The sequence below is a fragment of the Dendronephthya gigantea genome, unplaced genomic scaffold (genome assembly GCF_004324835.1).
Source record: "Dendronephthya gigantea isolate DGI-Jeju-01 unplaced genomic scaffold, DenGig_1.0 000105F, whole genome shotgun sequence".
Taxonomy (NCBI): Eukaryota; Metazoa; Cnidaria; class Anthozoa; order Malacalcyonacea; family Nephtheidae; genus Dendronephthya; species Dendronephthya gigantea.
In genome coordinates this window covers 365,926-383,671 of record NW_021163115.1, presented here as the reverse complement: position 1 = coordinate 383,671, position 17,746 = coordinate 365,926, and the positions used below count along the sequence as shown (strand labels likewise).

Here is a 17,746-nt window from a genome sequence, read left to right as displayed (position 1 = left end):
TCGTGTCAATGTTCTGGATGTTACAAAGGAAAACATTGTGAAAATAGTAAGTACATGGAAAAAGACGGGCTTGGGGTTGTAATTTGCCCTGTGGCTACGAACGTATCGCACTCCAGAATGATGTAAAATTCCCTTGCAATATTCAATATAACATGCAACTTAGCGGTTGCTACTACTATGCGAGAAGCCTGCACGTAAGGAAACTCGGTTATACACCTTGTATTTTACAAACTTCTTTCGTATTATGCCAATCTACACAATAAAGGCACGTGACTCGTTTTTAAATTGTTAATTATTGCACGCTGAAGTTCCAGCTATAGTGAAAGCCCGCCAAAGCTCTCAGCCTTCGGCTTTGGTGGATAACACAACCTTAATTGGCCTTAATTGATATTTTTGATATCATGCTCAACCTCATTCAACCTTCATTCGTTTAATATTAAGGCGCGTATTTATTATTAGTTGCTATTAACCATGTAACGAGGTGATATTTGCAAACAGTGAAAAAATGCAACGCGTTATCGTAATTATAGATATTGTAAAAGCTCTTGGGATGGAAAGTGGTGCTATCCAAGATGACCAAGTCACGGCATCAAGCGAATGGGATGCCGCCCACGGGGCTGCTAATGGAAGATTAAATTTCACACCTCAAAATGGACAAGGAGGAGGATGGTCATCATTGCACCTTGATCTTCATCAGTGGCTGCAGGTTGATTTTCAACGAAACACGTTTGTTACAGGAATTAGTACTCAAGGACGCCTTTACACACATCAGTTGGTGAAGAGTTACACCGTTTCGTCCAGCCAAGGTGGGAAAAATTTCCAGACTTATGCACAAGGAACAAAAGCCAAGGTACCTTCACCAATATTCCGTGATTAGAAACTCATTTACAAAACTATATTGTTTATTTTACATCATACAAGAGCTGCTTGCAGCCTGTAGTGTAATAATATTATTAATTATACGAGAAATACGAGGTGAGATTTAACAAAGCAATGTACTTTACTCACTTCTTCATAAAACAGTGATTTGAAAGTAACAACTATAGCAAGAACATAAAGTTAACACGCTACACCACCAATGTCGCTGACCCCGCCCGGGCCCGCGTCCCTGAAATGAGACGACTTGTCAACGCTGGCCTAAAAGAAACAAAGTAACCCGGAACATGCATAACATACAATAACTAGGGATACGGAAAGGGAGGGATTAAATTAAATTAATCTCGCCTCGTATTTCTTCTATACTAAATATTACACTACAAGGGCCGGTTGTTCAAAAGCCGGTTAGCTTAACTAGGGCCGGGTTAACTCGTTAACCAAACCAGTAGCGTAGCCAGAAAGATAATTGGGGGGGGGCATATTCATATATTCGTGATACGCAGGATTAATTTCTTTTCAAATCCATTGTCTTTACAGTCTGTTAACATGAATATATGAATATGGGCCCCCTAATTATCGGTGCTGGCTACGCCACTGAACCTAGTTTTGAACAACCGGCCCCAGGCTGCAAGCAGCCCTTGTATGATCTACAATTATGCTTCAAAATACTCGGCTCATCTTAACAATGCATGTTCAAAGTCTATCACCAGAATACGATGATTTTTTCCACAGAACTGCCCTCCCCATATTACGGTTAAATTGAGGCTGATAATAAGCTGAATAAAGGTGATTTGTTGTGACAAATCCGCAAACTGTAAGATATCTAGAATGGAAAAACCTTGTCTTGTTGCTTCTGTGGCAACAGCCTCCCGAATAGTGTGGCCTGTGTACGTGGACGTATCAATGCCTGCTAACTGCAAACTGTAAGCTCCCTCGTCCACCGTGCATTTGTTGCAGAGGAAACTGGTCTGTGTTGCTTTATGTAGGACAATAGTAACTTGTTAGGCTTGGAATGGTCTGTGGATCGCCATCCAAGTGTGCGACTTTTATATTCTGACAGACATTTACATAAACATAATAAATCGTTTACAGGAAAACTGGCATGAAAGTAACATTTCCGGTTTTCGCCTTGTTTTACATTCTTAGTTACTTGAGGGAGTTTAAATTCCAATCCCTCAGGGTGAAAGTATCTACACCGTAAATCTCGAGCAGAAAAACTTGATGCTCTTTCTGGAGCAGTCAATGCAAGAAGGCCAACCAATTTGTATGACATTCCTTTAAGTAATTGGCAAACAAGCGGATATCGATGGCAGCCTACTCCTCTGTATTCTTTTCCCTCATGGAACTGTGAAGTAAAGAAATGTAAAATGTTATTTACAGATGGTAAAAGGGAATTAACAGTGACTCTTTCAGCACACAAACTACGCCATTTATTTCATGCAGATAAGTAAGTGCCACTTGTGTTTTGTATCCCAAGAGAATTTCTCTAGGCTAAAAATTCCCTCCGTTTGGCAGTCACTGTTGAAAGTAGCCACCCAGGTAGCCGCAACTGATGAAGAGGATGGTTCTTGTCCCCTTGTGTCAATAGGTTTTGCCGCACTGGCAGCAGGTGGGGGAAAGTCTACACAAACTTCTGACAAGAGAAGATACCACGATTGGGCCGGCCACACTGTGCTAACAGCACTAGATGTTGTACCTTCTGATCAGAATCTGTTAAAGTCACCCGCCAATCAGTGCGAATGGGGGAAATGCATAGCCCCGAAATGTCGCCCAATTCAGAGTGAAGGCGTCGGTATGCAACGCGAGTGGGTCTTGTCTCCAACTCACATACTGGTCCAGTTGAAAGGTCAGACTACACGCAAAAAGGTCGATATTTAGAGGGGTTTATTTCTGATAAAGAAGGACGAAAAGTTTTGGATTCAGCTTCCAGTCACTGTATTATTAAGGACTGAATTGCTTGTTGAATTGCATTGTTAAATTGAGCGAAGTATTTTGAAGTATGATGGATTTTAAGCAACAAAGTTTCCACAATCGACAAAAAGCTTGGGATTTTGAACATTTACCAAGTGTAAGTTAAACGTTTTGAAATAGGTTTAAAAATTTAAAGAATTGTCAGAGAGAAAGCGTTAAAATTACCATGCATGGAAGCTGACAACATGCCTAAATACGTTTAACTTCCTACAGGAATTCCAAGGTAACAACGATCAGAATACGATTGTCCATCACACGGTGATTCCTCATATTTATGCTCGGTTCATTCGTCTTCATCCTACAGCTTGGGAAAATCATATTTCCATGAGAGTCGAGTTTTACGGCTGTTCATAAGCAATAATAATGTAATGCAATTTTTTTTAAAAGCTTGTAATCCTGTCAATATTCAAGTGTTTCCCGTTGGATATTTATCATGTTGTTAGCACAAGATTATATAAGTGCTTTATATAACAATCTCGCTAGCTCAGCCTTGATAATTTTCAATATCACCCTCAACCACATCCAAACATTATTTTAATACTTCAGTACTGGATGGCCAACTGAGTATATAAAAGTTAGTCATTTTGTTGATAAAAAAAATCAATAAAACACAGAAGCAAGGTTGTTAAAGATCAAAATAGAAGTAAGTCTGCCCTTTTATTATACCAGCTTAATACAAAGATACATGTATACTGTTTACAACAACATATTCAGTGCATAATATTCAAGTTAACTTTAAACGGGCTTGATACACCCGGCCCAAGTTTCCATTTCCTGGTCGTAAATAATTTTCTCGTGAACTGCATTTTCACCGATCACGATATAAATTTTTCTGTAATAAATCTGTATTCAAATGCACTACCGTGCAAGGCATATCTTCGGTTTTGGCAAAACATATTTTTGCGGGCGGCATATGCATCAGTAGTGAAACGTACGTAAAGCTGACGGTCAAATGAAATGAATAAAAAAATTAATGTTATCACACGCGAAAATCAGTTGACCTGGTTCTTCCAACTAATCAGGCTCCTACTCTTTTTAGCACACAAAATTCAGTAACAAATAGTTTTTATATACAAGGTCACGTACAAGCAAAATGCACAAGCTCAAACTTTTCATTACACAGATCGCTTGACTAAAAATTAAAACTCGCAAAATCGTAAAAATCCTTCCACCCCGAATTGCCATACCGCTCGGGCCGGGATTTTTCCATTATCCACATTAATTCTCGACTAAAGTAAAAGAAATCAGCAATCCCTGACGATACATCATCCACTACAGTCGGCAATATATATGAGAACTACATTACTCATCTATGATATTCTTCCACTATCAACATTAATCTATGACGATACATCATCCACAACAGTCGTCAATGTATATGACAACTACATTACTCACCTATGGGCCAAATTAACCGCTATGTGACTAATTATTCTTTGTTACACACGGGCCGGGTCACTGGTGGTATACTGGCCCCTTGTGGACGGGTTAATTAAGCGTTACGCATGCGCTGTTTTCGTACCGTATTGAAAACGTTTTTGATTGCCCCGCTAAAGAGAGTTTGGAGATATCACGACTCAGAAGAAGTTTTGCGGTGATCTTTTCCAAAGTAAAATAGTTTTGGAGATATCCTGGGAAGGGTATATTGTTCAGATTTCAGTTGTTTCATTATATATCTGTTTCAGTCATGATCGAGGGAAGCATGAAGGAAATGTTTACATTTCTGCAACCCAACTTAATGGAATCGTCGATTTCTCTCTTCATTCCTCGTACTATTAGGCAGCGGGCATTGATTGGTCACTATAGTGCCATATTTGCATTGTTAAACAATGTTACAAGTACTTTGTGCGATCATTAATAAGTAATTATCGACTTTTATGACATTAAACTGCTTGGATTTTACATATAGTTTACATAAAGTATTTTAAGGCATATGGTTTGCATACAGTATTTTAAATTTTTACTTTAACATCAGCATGATCAAATTACTAAAACAAAGCTACCGCGTCATGGAAGACACGACATAATTCTATTATTGTGCAAACGTATAAATTTGCAATAGTAAAGACCAATAGTGGAAGGGGGGGGGGGAGTGGCGGAAGGTTTTCGCACTAAACACGCTAAACACTAAACTAAACATGCCGCCCTGGGGGGTCATATTAATATATTTGTGTTACGTACGATTAATTTCTTTTAAAACCGATTGTCTTTACAGTTTGTTGACATGAATATATGAATATGGGCCCCCTAATTATCAATACTGGCTATGCCAATGGTAATGACAAGGCTTAAAACTTTCAGGGGTCTTCAGATAATTATACGAAGGATAATAATATACTATTGGATTTTTTGTCGAACGGCGCTATTGGATAGGCCCTGCATGGCCACCTGCAAAGAGACTCTGACCCACAGCTGAGAACCCATTTTCAAAATATAATCGGTCTTTTAACAAATGCGAAGATCTTTTCTGGAATCGCGAAATTATTCCAATCTTTAATATCACAACATTTATTACGGTGTATTACGACAAAACACTATCCGCAGCAGGGTAAGTCATCTTAATGTCGTTATTATGGTATTAATATTGTATGCATGCATATGTGGTGGTTTGCGATCCTCGACGTCGTGAGTTCAAAGCGGTTGCCATCGATAGTTTTTGGGTAAAAAAACCTCCTGAAAACCCATTGGACTTGCTACCTAACCTTCCGAAGCATGTTTTAACAATTTTTACATTACACATGTTCTACTAAAACGGAATGCCTCTTATAATCAGCTGATATTACTGTTAACTTACGTTATAAACTGTCCATCATGTTAACACTACATATAATTATAGGCATTGTACTGACTACCGCACATAAGTTTTTGAACAAACTTATTATGTCTATGACATAAATAATTTTTGCCTATCGAATGAATTTTTTGCAATGTTGCCATGATAAAATTATATATTGAATTCGGTAGCTTTGGGATAATAGAAATCGTCGGAATCTAAATAATTGTTTCAGTTCATTGGGATTCATTGGGAAGTCTGTTATATTAGATTTGTTTTAATAAGAGGTTAGCTTTTTTCCGAAAGTTAATGATGTGGTCTGCACAAGGTATTATGTGTAATTAAAACTTAGGTATAGTATACGTTTATATTGATCATGTTTAAATGGCTATCTTTAAAACAGGGAACGGGGAATAGGGGAATGGAACGGGGAATGGAACGGGGAATGGAATGGCTTCGGGGAATGAGCCGGGGAATGGAATGGCTTCGGGGAATGAGCCGGGGAATGAGCCGGGGAATGGAATGGCTTCGGGGAATGAGCCGGGGAATGGAATGGCTTCGGGGAATGTGCAGCTTGTGCGTCAGTGATTAAAACCTGTAAACGCTTCCATGTCACGAATCATGAGACAGCTACTCACAGTTTGAATTCCTTGAGGTAAAAGACAAAGCGATTACAAGCTCATAGTATAAATGCGATGTTTGCATTGTCATTGTGATGTACATTGATGTACATTAATATATAGATAGAATTTGCATGGGTAGGTGGTTCAATGTAAATCCTCCAAAATCTGAAGGCAATTAGTATAATACTGTAATAGTATTTTTTGCAGAAATCTTTTTAGTTCTTACTATGCCTTATAAAGCTCAATGTGTGTGATTAAAAGGTGAATAAAGATACTGACACAGTGTCACTTGTTTGTTTTTTATTTCAGGCTATGTGAACAAGACCTCTGGACAGTTTTGTTTAAGCAGGAATAATGGTTGTGGTGGAAATGTGGTGAATGCATTCTTGACAAGTTAATGGGTTTGCTTCCAAGAATACACTGAAACTTGGAGCAACAATGACTTTGAATATAATTATGTAATTAATATATTATTTATTAATCTTAATTTATATGACTTTTTACCTCACATAATTCAAATAATGTTCAGATAAAGAGGTAAATATTTCACTGTTAATGGTGTAATAAATATTTTATATGTTGATTATATTCATAATGAATTATTTGTCCTGCTCCATACTTTGGCAATTCTGTTTAAGAAATCCCACCATAGTAGATCTTTTTTGAAATAGTTACAGTCAAGTTGTTGTCTAGTTTTAGTACAAAATAATACAAGTGCTACAATTAAACAAGGGAAAATAATAAAAATTAATTACATAAGCAAGCACATTTTCTATTTTGAAAAGGTCTATGAATTGAGATGACATGTACTAACAATTTTGTGCATTAATTAAAGACAATTGTATTATTACTGTGGGTTCTTTAATATTGTCCAATACTCCCAGTGACATCCCACTGAATTCCTGCAGGTGTCTCAATCCATCAAACCAGTTTATCTTTTATTTCTATATTTAAGTCAGAATCAATGTATTCAATATCAATATGTAAAAATAATATCTAAGTTCTACAACATTATTTTGACAAGTCTGTTAAAGGAGAAAAGCAATTTTTTCTCTTCATCAGAATTGAGAACCATGTTCTTGAAGCCAACCCCCTTCCTTGGCAGGATGATTATGGTACAAAATGAGAAGGGGGGTGTTGAAAAATTTCTGGATTTCTTCTTGGGGGGTCTCCAAAAAGATAACATATTGATATTGAATACATTGATTCTGACTTAAATATAGAAATAAAAGATAAACTGGTTTGATGGATTGAGACACCTGCAGGAATTCAGTGGGATGTCACTGGGAGTATTGGACAATATTAAAGAACCCACAGTAATAATACAATTGTCTTTAATTAATGCACAAAATTGTTAGTACATGTCATCTCAATTCATAGACCTTTTCAAAATAGAAAATGTGCTTGCTTATGTAATTAATTTTTATTATTTTCCCTTGTTTAATTGTAGCACTTGTATTATTTTGTACTAAAACTAGACAACAACTTGACTGTAACTATTTCAAAAAAGATCTACTATGGTGGGATTTTTAAACAGAATTGCCAAAGTATGGAGCAGGACAAATAATTCATTATGAATATAATCAACATATAAAATATTTATTACACCATTAACAGTGAAATATTTACCTCTTTATCTGAACATTATTTGAATTATGTGAGGTAAAAAGTCATATAAATTAAGATTAATAAAATAATATATTAATTAATTATATTCAAAGTCATTGTTGCTCCAAGTTTCAGTGTATTCTTGGAAGCAAACCCATTAACTTGTCAAGAATGCATTCACCACATTTCCACCACAACCATTATTCCTGCTTAAACAAAACTGTCCAGAGGTCTTGTTCACATAGCCTGAAATAAAAAACAAACAAGTGACACTGTGTCAGTATCTTTATTCACCTTTTAATCACACACATTGAGCTTTATAAGGCATAGTAAGAACTAAAAAGATTTCTGCAAAAAATACTATTACAGTATTATACTAATTGCCTTCAGATTTTGGAGGATTTACATTGAACCACCTACCCATGCAAATTCTATCTATATATTAATGTACATCAATGTACATCACAATGACAATGCAAACATCGCATTTATACTATGAGCTTGTAATCCGCTTGTCTTTTACCTCAAGGAATTCAAACTGTGAGTAGCTGTCTCATGATTCGTGACATGGAAGCGTTTACAGGTTTTAATCACTGACGCACAAGCTGCACATTCCCCGAAGCCATTCCATTCCCCGGCTCATTCCCCGAAGCCATTCCATTCCCCGGCTCATTCCCCGAAGCCATTCCATTCCCCGGCTCATTCCCCGAAGCCATTCCATTCCCCGTTCCATTCCCCGTTCCATTCCCCTATTCCCCGTTCCCTGTTTTAAAGATAGCCTGTTTAAATGCAGCCATCCTCGTTGCATGTCATAAACGGATTATTTCATCGTCTCACCGATTCTCCTCATCGTAACACTGACGACTTATCTTTAAGAAAGGTCGACCTTAATTATGCTCCGGGCGTTTCTGTGGATTTTCACCTTCCTGTTTCTTGTAACTACAACTGATGTTAATGCAAACAGTTGTTCCCCAACGAACTACAACATCATTGTGAAAGGTGAGTTTCAGCTACGTGTTGCGGTATTAATATTTATATTATGGTTGCACAGAAAATATTCTTGAGATATCTTTTTGAAAGGTATATCATACAGCTGATAATGTAAAGCTCAATTTAAAAAATAATTCTTACTCAGCAAACTTTGCTAACAATTTCAGGAGGTTCATCATTACCCAATGATGAGATAATATCAAGACACAACGTAACATCTTCAGACGTCATGTTGGGATGTCACACTCACTGCCAAGACGAAGAAAAATGTGTCGGTTTTAACTACAGAACAACGAAAAATGTTGAAAATTGTCAACTGACAAACGTCACAATTAACCGAGCCAACTCAAACCAAGGAGATTGGATATTGATGCATGATGATGATGCGGTATGTTATTAAAAATTCTGGTATATTTTTTAGAATAACATTTCATTGGTTGAAACGATCCTATATAATAATAATAATGTAATAGCATTTATTTACCGCTCATCCTATCTCTGTCCCATAAGCGCTAAGCGCTAGAGAGTTCCAAACCGCCCTGTTTGAACGCATATAGGAAGAAACTCCAAGAAAGGCGTGAAAAAATATCGACATACAAATATATTTTAAATTTTTGCGATGTAATCTATAATAACTCCAACAGCTTGGACAAGCCTATAAAGTGAAGCCCGTGCGCATAAAGGAAAAACAAATGTACAGCAGGGAAATAAATTAGGTTTATAGCCTAATTGATTCTTCTTTTGTGCGAAACGCAAAATCAGCCTTTTATGTAGTCGAAACGACTACATAAACGGCTATTTTCATTAGCACAAAATAATATGCAGCACACAGATTTCATATTTCATTTATCAAATGAATGCATTTGAAAGTATAAGTCAAAGACCATTGTATGGATAAAAGGCAAATTATCAAACAAGCGATTTTTTCTCACTATTTTCTAATGGCAAAGTGGCTGTGTATTATGATTCGTAAGCCAAAGAGGGTATTTTTCGCAAAATATGTGAGAAATTAGTCAAAATTCACGATTATTCCACCACAGATTTCGAGTTTGTAGCTTTCTGAATTTCAACAGTTAGTATACGAATGTATTTTCGTCAAGTACTTCAACGGCAATCATTGTAAGCTGAGGTTTGAGTGTCATTACACTCGAGAGGGCTGTTGCCACACCACGAACACGAATTACAAATTGAAATTTAGCATAGCAAGTGCCTAAAGTGGCAATTTCCTTTTCTCTCGGAACAAATAATTAGAAAACGGTCGCTGCGCGCAAAATTTTTTTTCCTGAAAACACGGTAGATCTTTCTGTCTTACCCTGCATGAAGAATGAGATGCAGATGGAATGATCAACTTAAAGTTATATTCTAATTAAAGGTTTGCTGCAGGGAAGAAGTAATTATATGCCATAATGGAGAATCATTCCGTCATGATAACGGTAATTACCTAGAGAAAGGGTGGATTGGTGCACTAATTAATTTGCAATACACAAGAAAAGTTACACGCTAAAATAACCATTTTTTAGATAGATGGAAGGATATATAGATAGTTTAAGAAATTAAATATTGCAGTCACTAGTCAGTATGACTGCGTTATAGCTGATTTTACAAAATACTATTATAACTAGCTAAATGAATAATATTATTCTACATACGTGTACATTACAGCATGCAGGAATAAAATTACAAAAGGTTTGATTAGAGGAAGTTTATACTTTCTTATAGTTCGGAGACACAATTAGCAGACGTATATAAATTTGGTAGAATTTTATATAATTTATCATTCTGATCTCGTTCATTGGTTTAAAAAGCCGTGTACATAAATATTCCCCGTCGCAAATCAGTGCACCAGCAATGCATCAACCCCTTTCCAGAAGAGTTCTCTCTTGTTAAACAGTTGTTATATTTGCATGAAGCAACGTTATCTGATTATTATTGACCATTGTATCTATAGCTTTTTCGTGATTTTCGATATTAAGTACTAACTTTTTACAAATACAATTTCACATGAAATTTTCGCAATCACGAAAAAGCGATTACTGACACATGCTACGATTTCCCTAATGCAGGGTGCAAAAATGCTCTTGGAATAGAAAATGGTTACATCTGTGATGACCAAATCACGGCTTCCAGCGAATGGAGTACGAAAAATCGGGCGGCTAATGCAAGATTGAATTTCACACCGCGAGATGGAAGAACAGGGGCATGGTCATCGCGGGACAAAGATCTTCATCAGTGGCTTCAGGTTGATTTTCGACGGCTAACCCAAATCACTGCAATAAGCACCCAAGGACGCGTTGACAATAAGAAAACTCAGTTTGTTATGAGTTACAGCGTTTCTTTCAGCAAAGACGGGGATTTTTTCCAGGTTTATAAAACAGAACAGACCGAGAAGGTATATGCAATTAAACTGCAACCTTACAAAAAATACGAAATAAAAAAAGACACAAACTACCTGTTTAAAACAACTCGTAACTATGTATATTATAAATCACTTCAATTTCACAGTTAAATTGTGAACTATATCTGTGTTTTGTTAGATAAAGGTTGCTGATAATTTTCTGGACTGTTTTGCTCATTTTACTTTCTGTAAAGTTTATGAAACGATTTTACAATAAAGCCCTGTTCAAACGGGAATGATAGTTGATGAGAGTTGAGAAGCAAGAGTTCACACGAGAGTTTTCCAAACATTTTGCACTATTGTTCTGTCACTATTCAGAGTCTAGTCTGCTACGAAATGCAAACCGCTGGCACTTTTGCAACTCTCATCAACTCTCATGACCGATCAAACGCGCCCAAACTCTCAGCAACTCTCATCAACTCTCATCAAAATTTGAACCAGTTCAAAGTCGATGAGAGTTGATGAGAGTGCACGAGAGTGTATGAGAGTTCGCGGTCAAACGCAAGCGAGACTTGCAACTCTCATCAACTCTCATCAACTATCATTCTCGTTTGACCAGGGCTTAAGTTTAACAATTGAACATGCCCTGAGTTGCTGACAAATCCAGTAGTCTCTTCAATGACATTTTAATCTAAATTTAAAAATTTAGGAGATTACTGGAGAGGAGACTACTGTATTTTGGATTTTTTACTTAAAAGTGATGATGTGATGATCATAAGATTTCGTCTTTCCGCATCATCACCCGAAGAATTTTCTTTGTTTTTTATCAAATCTGAAACAGGAAATAATTTTCCACCCAGGAAAAATTATCAATAATGGTGACATCCCTCTTATATTTTTATATTGAAGTAAAAATTTTCCATACAAACTTCTTCTTCACAACAATCATGTTACAAAAATGACTACGTATATTAGTAAGAGTGCTATGTTAAAGTTTTAAAAAAAGAAGGAAAAACCATAATGCCATGTCTCATGTATTTTTTAGAAATTTCAAGGCAACAACGACAGCAGTTCTATTGTCCATCAATTGCTTATTCCTCCTATTTCTGCTCGCTTCATTCGACTTCGTCCAACAGCTTGGAATGATCATATCTCGATGAGAGTCGAATTTTATGGTTGTTCCTAATATATATTAATATAATGCAAACTCTATAATTATAATCCCAAGCAGATGTTTAGGCGTCATCTGCAGGTTTAAAGTTATATTCAGTAAAGCTTTTATTTAGTCGCTACCACTGACTAAGGTGACTAGTCAATGCATGGTATACATTTGAAATAATCTAAGTTTATCTTGTCTTTTATGTGCGTGCATGGGGCGTGCAAAATGAGCAGAAAGGCATGCGGGTAAGCAGTGAGCATGCGGTTCAGTTTTCAGTTTATTATTTAGCTCAGTGCAAAAGAAATGACCCACTTATCGATGCTGGCGACGACACCTAGTTCGAATGCTCGTAAAATATTATTGAATAATTAATTAATATTTGTATAATATTGTATCATAGCAACAGATAATATAGAATAATACATGCATGGATGCTTGGAAATATAGAATTTATTTCGAGTGTTGAGAATGTATAGAACGAGTGAGTGCATATTCATGATAAAAAACTGTTTTTCTGAAAAGGTTTTTATCCCTCTTGCTGATTTCAGATCGGTGGATCAAACACAGTAATCGCAAATGTGTTATCATCATGAATAATCGAGCATGTGTTATTATCGCTTTTCAAAATGGCGGATTCGTCAATAAAACACTGCATAATTATTATATAATGAAAGAAAATAAAGGCGATAAAAATGAACTTCATCGCGTTGGGTAACAAATTCATGAATGCACGCCTGCTCAGGGTTGATAAGGATTCGATAATATCTCGGGATCTTTATAAATTTTGCAAGATAAGTTAATGCCGGTTTTGAGTGCAAATGTATTCATAATATTTCTGAACAAAAGGTGCGGGATATTTGTGTGCATGCACTAATTGCACGAACGAACTTACTTCACTTTCCCACAAGATGTCTGTTTCACAGTTGCCACGGAAACGAGTGTTGTTTTGTTGTAATTTCGGACGTTTTTCTCAACGTTTCTCATAACAATAAATTTTGCAAAGACTGACAAGCTGCATGCGCTTGTTCCGCTTTTGGCGAAATTCGTTAAAGTAATCATTTTCAAGGGAACGCAGTTAATGTCAGCAACGTTTTTACGTTATTTTTTACAAATAGTAAGCTGGTATTCGAACGAAGATGAAGATCCTCAATGGAATTCCGAGATGGTTTCAATCTTCAATATTATTACATTTGAGTTGCCTTATTACTTCTCAACAATATCCCGTTCTTCGTCAGGGTCAGTAAAGTGAATTTCTTGTTGTTGTTTTTCCTTTCAAACATTTTAACATACTATGAGAGAGCCGGAGCATTACTATGTCTATGTATGTCATTTTTCCACTTCAACCTTATTCGTAGCAAAACGCAGGGTATTCCTTAATTGTTTCAAGGTCGGTTGTTACAACATGAAACAGACCAGATTCCATGCTTGTGTACGGCATTTTGTATTTTATACGATATGAAATTATAATACATACACAGTACACACTAAATTTATTTCTGCATAGTAATAACTATTTCAAATGACATTCTTCAGTCACAATTCCAGCAAGGAATATGTGTTGCCGTTGCCACGGAAACAAGTCATATTTCATGAAAGTTATAGACACTTTTGCCGACGTTACTTAGTGATGACTAATTTTGTTTACAATCCCAGCTAGCACACAACGTTATCCCAACGTTGGCCAAAAGTTGTATTTTGGTTAAATCGTGACTAAACCTTAATACAACGTTCTCACAACGTTGTTTGTCCTAATTCATTTTAGACCACGTTGTATCAACGTTCGTTGAACGTTGGATTCAACCTGGCAATCACGTTTCACTCGGCTGAACGTTATAATTATTCTGACGTGCAGTAACGTTGGTTTGATTCACGTTGTGTTTAACCGGTTTGACCTACAGGGGCTGCGCGATTGTATCAAGCCCGTTTAGCTTAAACGGTGGATAAGTCAAAAGTAAATAACACTCTTACATCTCTCTTGAATGAGTGAACTTGAATTTTATGCACTGAATATGTAGTTGTAAACAGTATCTTTGTATTAAAGTAAAAAACATTTAGTTTGTCTGTTGAGTAAAACGGCAGACTTGCTTTCTATTTTGAACTTATCCAGCGTTTAAGCTAAACGGGCTTGATACAACCGGCCCCTGGTGATATTGTTCGTTGCATCAACGCGTTACATTGCCACGTTGTGGCAACGTTGTGGAAACGCTGGTTGAAAGTTGAGATTAACGTTCGTTTAGGGTGACATTTTCGTCGTATCAATGTTATATCGCAACGTTGTGACGACGTTTTTTGAAAGTCAATATCGTTTGATCATGGTTACATTTTTATTGAATTTGTCTGGATATGTTTGATGATGGAAATACTATTAATGTTCAGTTCGAACATTTCGCATTGCGGTTTTTTTCATTCAAAGTTCATATATCATGAAATCGCGATGTACATATAGTTGCTGTGTATTTTAAATGTGATTGGTTCATTCGTAGTCACATGACTTTAAATAAATGCAATGTTTCCCGCCGGGGAAACAAGTGAAAAAGTGTTGCCGCATATTGTCATAACAAAGTTTTTTCGTGTAACATGTATGTTTTTGTTCCTACATAACAAAACACTTAATGTTCGCTACACCTCGGGAAATAGTGAGTTTTGTTTTCCCTCGAGTCTCACTGACTGTTTACCTCGACCAGGGGCGTACCTAAGTGCAGTCAGTCGCGCGACTTACGTATTTTGGGCAGTAAAAATGACAATTAAATATTCAAATTTATCTTGAAATATAAATAAATTATAATCATAGTCCAGTTTACTCATAGTTCAGTTTCAGAAAAACAATATTCTTTTATCCAGAACAGCGGTAAAACGCAAAAAAATCGCAGAATCGGGTGGGTCAGCCGACTCATTTGATTGATCGATAAGCCATTTGGACTTATCTCGACTGATTTGTGGGGTGGCCGGGGTTCGATCGCTCTGTCTTCAGAATGATAAAATTCCAAAATTTATTATTAAAAGAAGCCAGGCTCTGTACTCCAATATTCTGTTATAAGAAGGATTACAACTTTATTGTTAAAAAATTGTTGTAATACGCGGACATTCGAAGCAGGACTTTACAAGATAGCTGGCTCTTAAAAAACTTTATCGTGGAGCTGCGATTTTTATGCGAGCAACTGTTAAATACTACATAGTTCGGCTTTAAAGCAAGAAACACACTACATATTCATGAGATAATATATTATAAACTGACAAAACCAGATGAAACGAAATAACAACGTGTTTGACAAAAGTCACATGATCCAAAACTGATCTATATATATGAAACTGTATCACAGTTCCTTTTTCGTATTTAATAATCTTCAACAGCAACTTGTTGATGTTAGACCAACCTCGCAAGCCGGGCTCTTTTACCTACGCTCCACGGCCCACGATGCGGCAAAGATTCTGGTCAAGGCTGGTCACGTGATTCTTTTGTTACGCTTCTCCCGTGTGGGGATGGATGGGACACAAGTAGCGCATAAATCACATCAGTTAAAACAGCGTCTTTCTAAGGACTGAATAATGAATATTGAGCGCTGTTGTACCGCAAAGCGAAATAACCTGTGTGGTTATTGTTTTTGACCTCTAATAAATTCGCTCATCAACGCCCAAATTTAGAAAATAGCACAGGCCTTCGAGTGTCTGTATTGAATGTCAACAGAACTTGTGACGATACTAAAACCGATTCTATCGACGATGATACAGTCTACACATATAATTTGAACCTAATTCAGTTTATTGTTCTTTTGAGTTTTTTTGCTGCGCCACACTAGCTATATTTATTTAGTTTATTGTGTGAACCGCTATTTGTAGTAGCGTTAGTACAAAGGCATTTGGATTGTGACAAGTGCTAAAAATAGCAGAAATGGTGTATCGACTTTGCCACTCCTCCCATGGATATGAACTAAGCGCTAATGGACGACTTGCGCTTTAGACTAACTTTTGATCGAAGTAACTAGAGGGAAATAAATTACCCAGCTAGAAAGATCTTACTTAAATTAGTAAAACTGCCAAGTTTGGCCGCGAAATTTTGCAAAATACGGAAAATATAGCCATGCGAAGTTGGCAAATTTTGTATACTTTTGTATTACGTGCGGAAATGTGTAACTAATTTAGTTACAAACTTCCGGTCGTAATACAAAAGTATACAAAAATCGACAACTTCGCATGGGTATATTTTCCGTATTTTAAAACAATTCGCAGTCAAACTTGGCAGTTTTACTTATTTTAGTAAGCTCTTTCAAAAAATGTCCTATTTATCGCCGAGGTAAGAAATTAGTTAAAAGCGCAAGTCGTCCATTAAAAATCTCCCATATTTTGGAAGATTTTGCGATGTCACATGACCAGCCTTGACCAGGGTCTTTGCCACAGCGTGGGCCGTGGAGCGTAGGTAAAAGAGCCTGGCTTGCGAGGTTGATGTTAGACTTCAATAGCGAGGGAATTAATCACGATATCCTTGCTGAACATGAAAACTAAGATTGTGGTGGTAATAGAAACGTGTAACATGGATAAAACATAACAAATATAGCAATATACCTAAAAATATAATGATTTAGGAGTGTTCCATGTGACAAGTTCGTTCACAATTATTGATTTCATGCCGCTTTGTTGTGTAACCTGATCAATTATTAATATAGATTATAGTTTATATATCATAATCTTCCTAGTTCCTATGCTCATAGCATTATGGTTATAAAACTTATCCCGTCGTAAAATGCACTAGAATGGATAGGCCGACCAACTCAGCACTCGTAGAGTGTTTGATAATTTGCATTATGTTGAAGTTTGCGATGCATATTACAATATTCGCGACTATTTATAGCATATTATGTTTGTTATGATTTGCATGGTTTTGTAAAGTTCTTGTACGCCTAATGCATCTTACTGGAAGCAATGGAAATATCTCTGTTTATTTTATTTGAGGATATTGTTTAATTTGTGTTAGATCAACTATTGCTATCATAAGGGGATAATATAGGAGTACAAAGTTGTGTGTTTTGAAATAATGAGCCGAAATAATCAGAATTCCGATCTGCCGATTTGAAAAATTTTCTCAAAATTTCCCAATTTGGACTTATGCTTGAAAAATCCTAGATCCGCCCCTGACCTCGACTACGTCTCGGGAAACATTCAGACTCTTGGGAAAAGACCTATACCTTGTAGTGACAGAAAATGTCGTCCAAATAAATTTCGTTCTATTTGTCGCGACATTTTAATACTTTTTTGCAAAAGACGGGCAAGTTTTCCTAGACAAGTTTTATTTGCTCGCGTGAAGCCTTGTTCAAAAGCTAGTCATAACAGCTTTTCAAGAACGAAAAATACTCGTGTGTACGGCCATCATGCAAGGAAAACTCTACAAGGAATTGCGCAGTAGGGAACAACAATAG

At 36.5% G+C, this 17,746-nt stretch overlaps 2 protein-coding genes across 2 annotated transcripts; both read left to right on the top strand.

Annotated features, from left to right (window-relative positions):
• On the top strand, nt 1–3,687 carry LOC114534756 (neuropilin-1-like). Its single transcript, XM_028556231.1, has 3 exons — nt 1–46; nt 531–850; nt 3,061–3,687. The coding sequence occupies exons 2-3, from the start codon at nt 551–553 to the stop codon at nt 3,199–3,201; spliced, it is 441 nt and encodes a 146-aa protein (XP_028412032.1). The 5' UTR covers nt 1–46; nt 531–550; the 3' UTR covers nt 3,202–3,687.
• Nucleotides 3,688–8,696: 5,009 nt separating this feature from the next.
• Nucleotides 8,697–12,362, top strand: LOC114534720 (lactadherin-like). Its single transcript, XM_028556187.1, has 5 exons — nt 8,697–8,850; nt 9,009–9,229; nt 10,214–10,274; nt 10,905–11,230; nt 12,222–12,362. The coding sequence occupies exons 1-5, from the start codon at nt 8,745–8,747 to the stop codon at nt 12,360–12,362; spliced, it is 855 nt and encodes a 284-aa protein (XP_028411988.1). The 5' UTR covers nt 8,697–8,744.
• Nucleotides 12,363–17,746: the final 5,384 nt, after the last annotated feature.

Excerpts from the sequence above, each read along its gene's own strand:
- LOC114534756 (XM_028556231.1), top strand. The coding sequence starts at position 551 with ATGGAAAGTGGTGCTATCCAAGATGACCAAGTCACGGCATCAAGCGAA. Across the intron at positions 851-3,060 it reads CACAAGGAACAAAAGCCAAG|GAATTCCAAGGTAACAACGA; the intron begins GTACCTTCACCA and ends AACTTCCTACAG.
- LOC114534720 (XM_028556187.1), top strand. The coding sequence starts at position 8,745 with ATGCTCCGGGCGTTTCTGTGGATTTTCACCTTCCTGTTTCTTGTAACT. Across the intron at positions 8,851-9,008 it reads CTACAACATCATTGTGAAAG|GAGGTTCATCATTACCCAAT; the intron begins GTGAGTTTCAGC and ends TAACAATTTCAG. Across the intron at positions 11,231-12,221 it reads AAACAGAACAGACCGAGAAG|AAATTTCAAGGCAACAACGA; the intron begins GTATATGCAATT and ends TGTATTTTTTAG.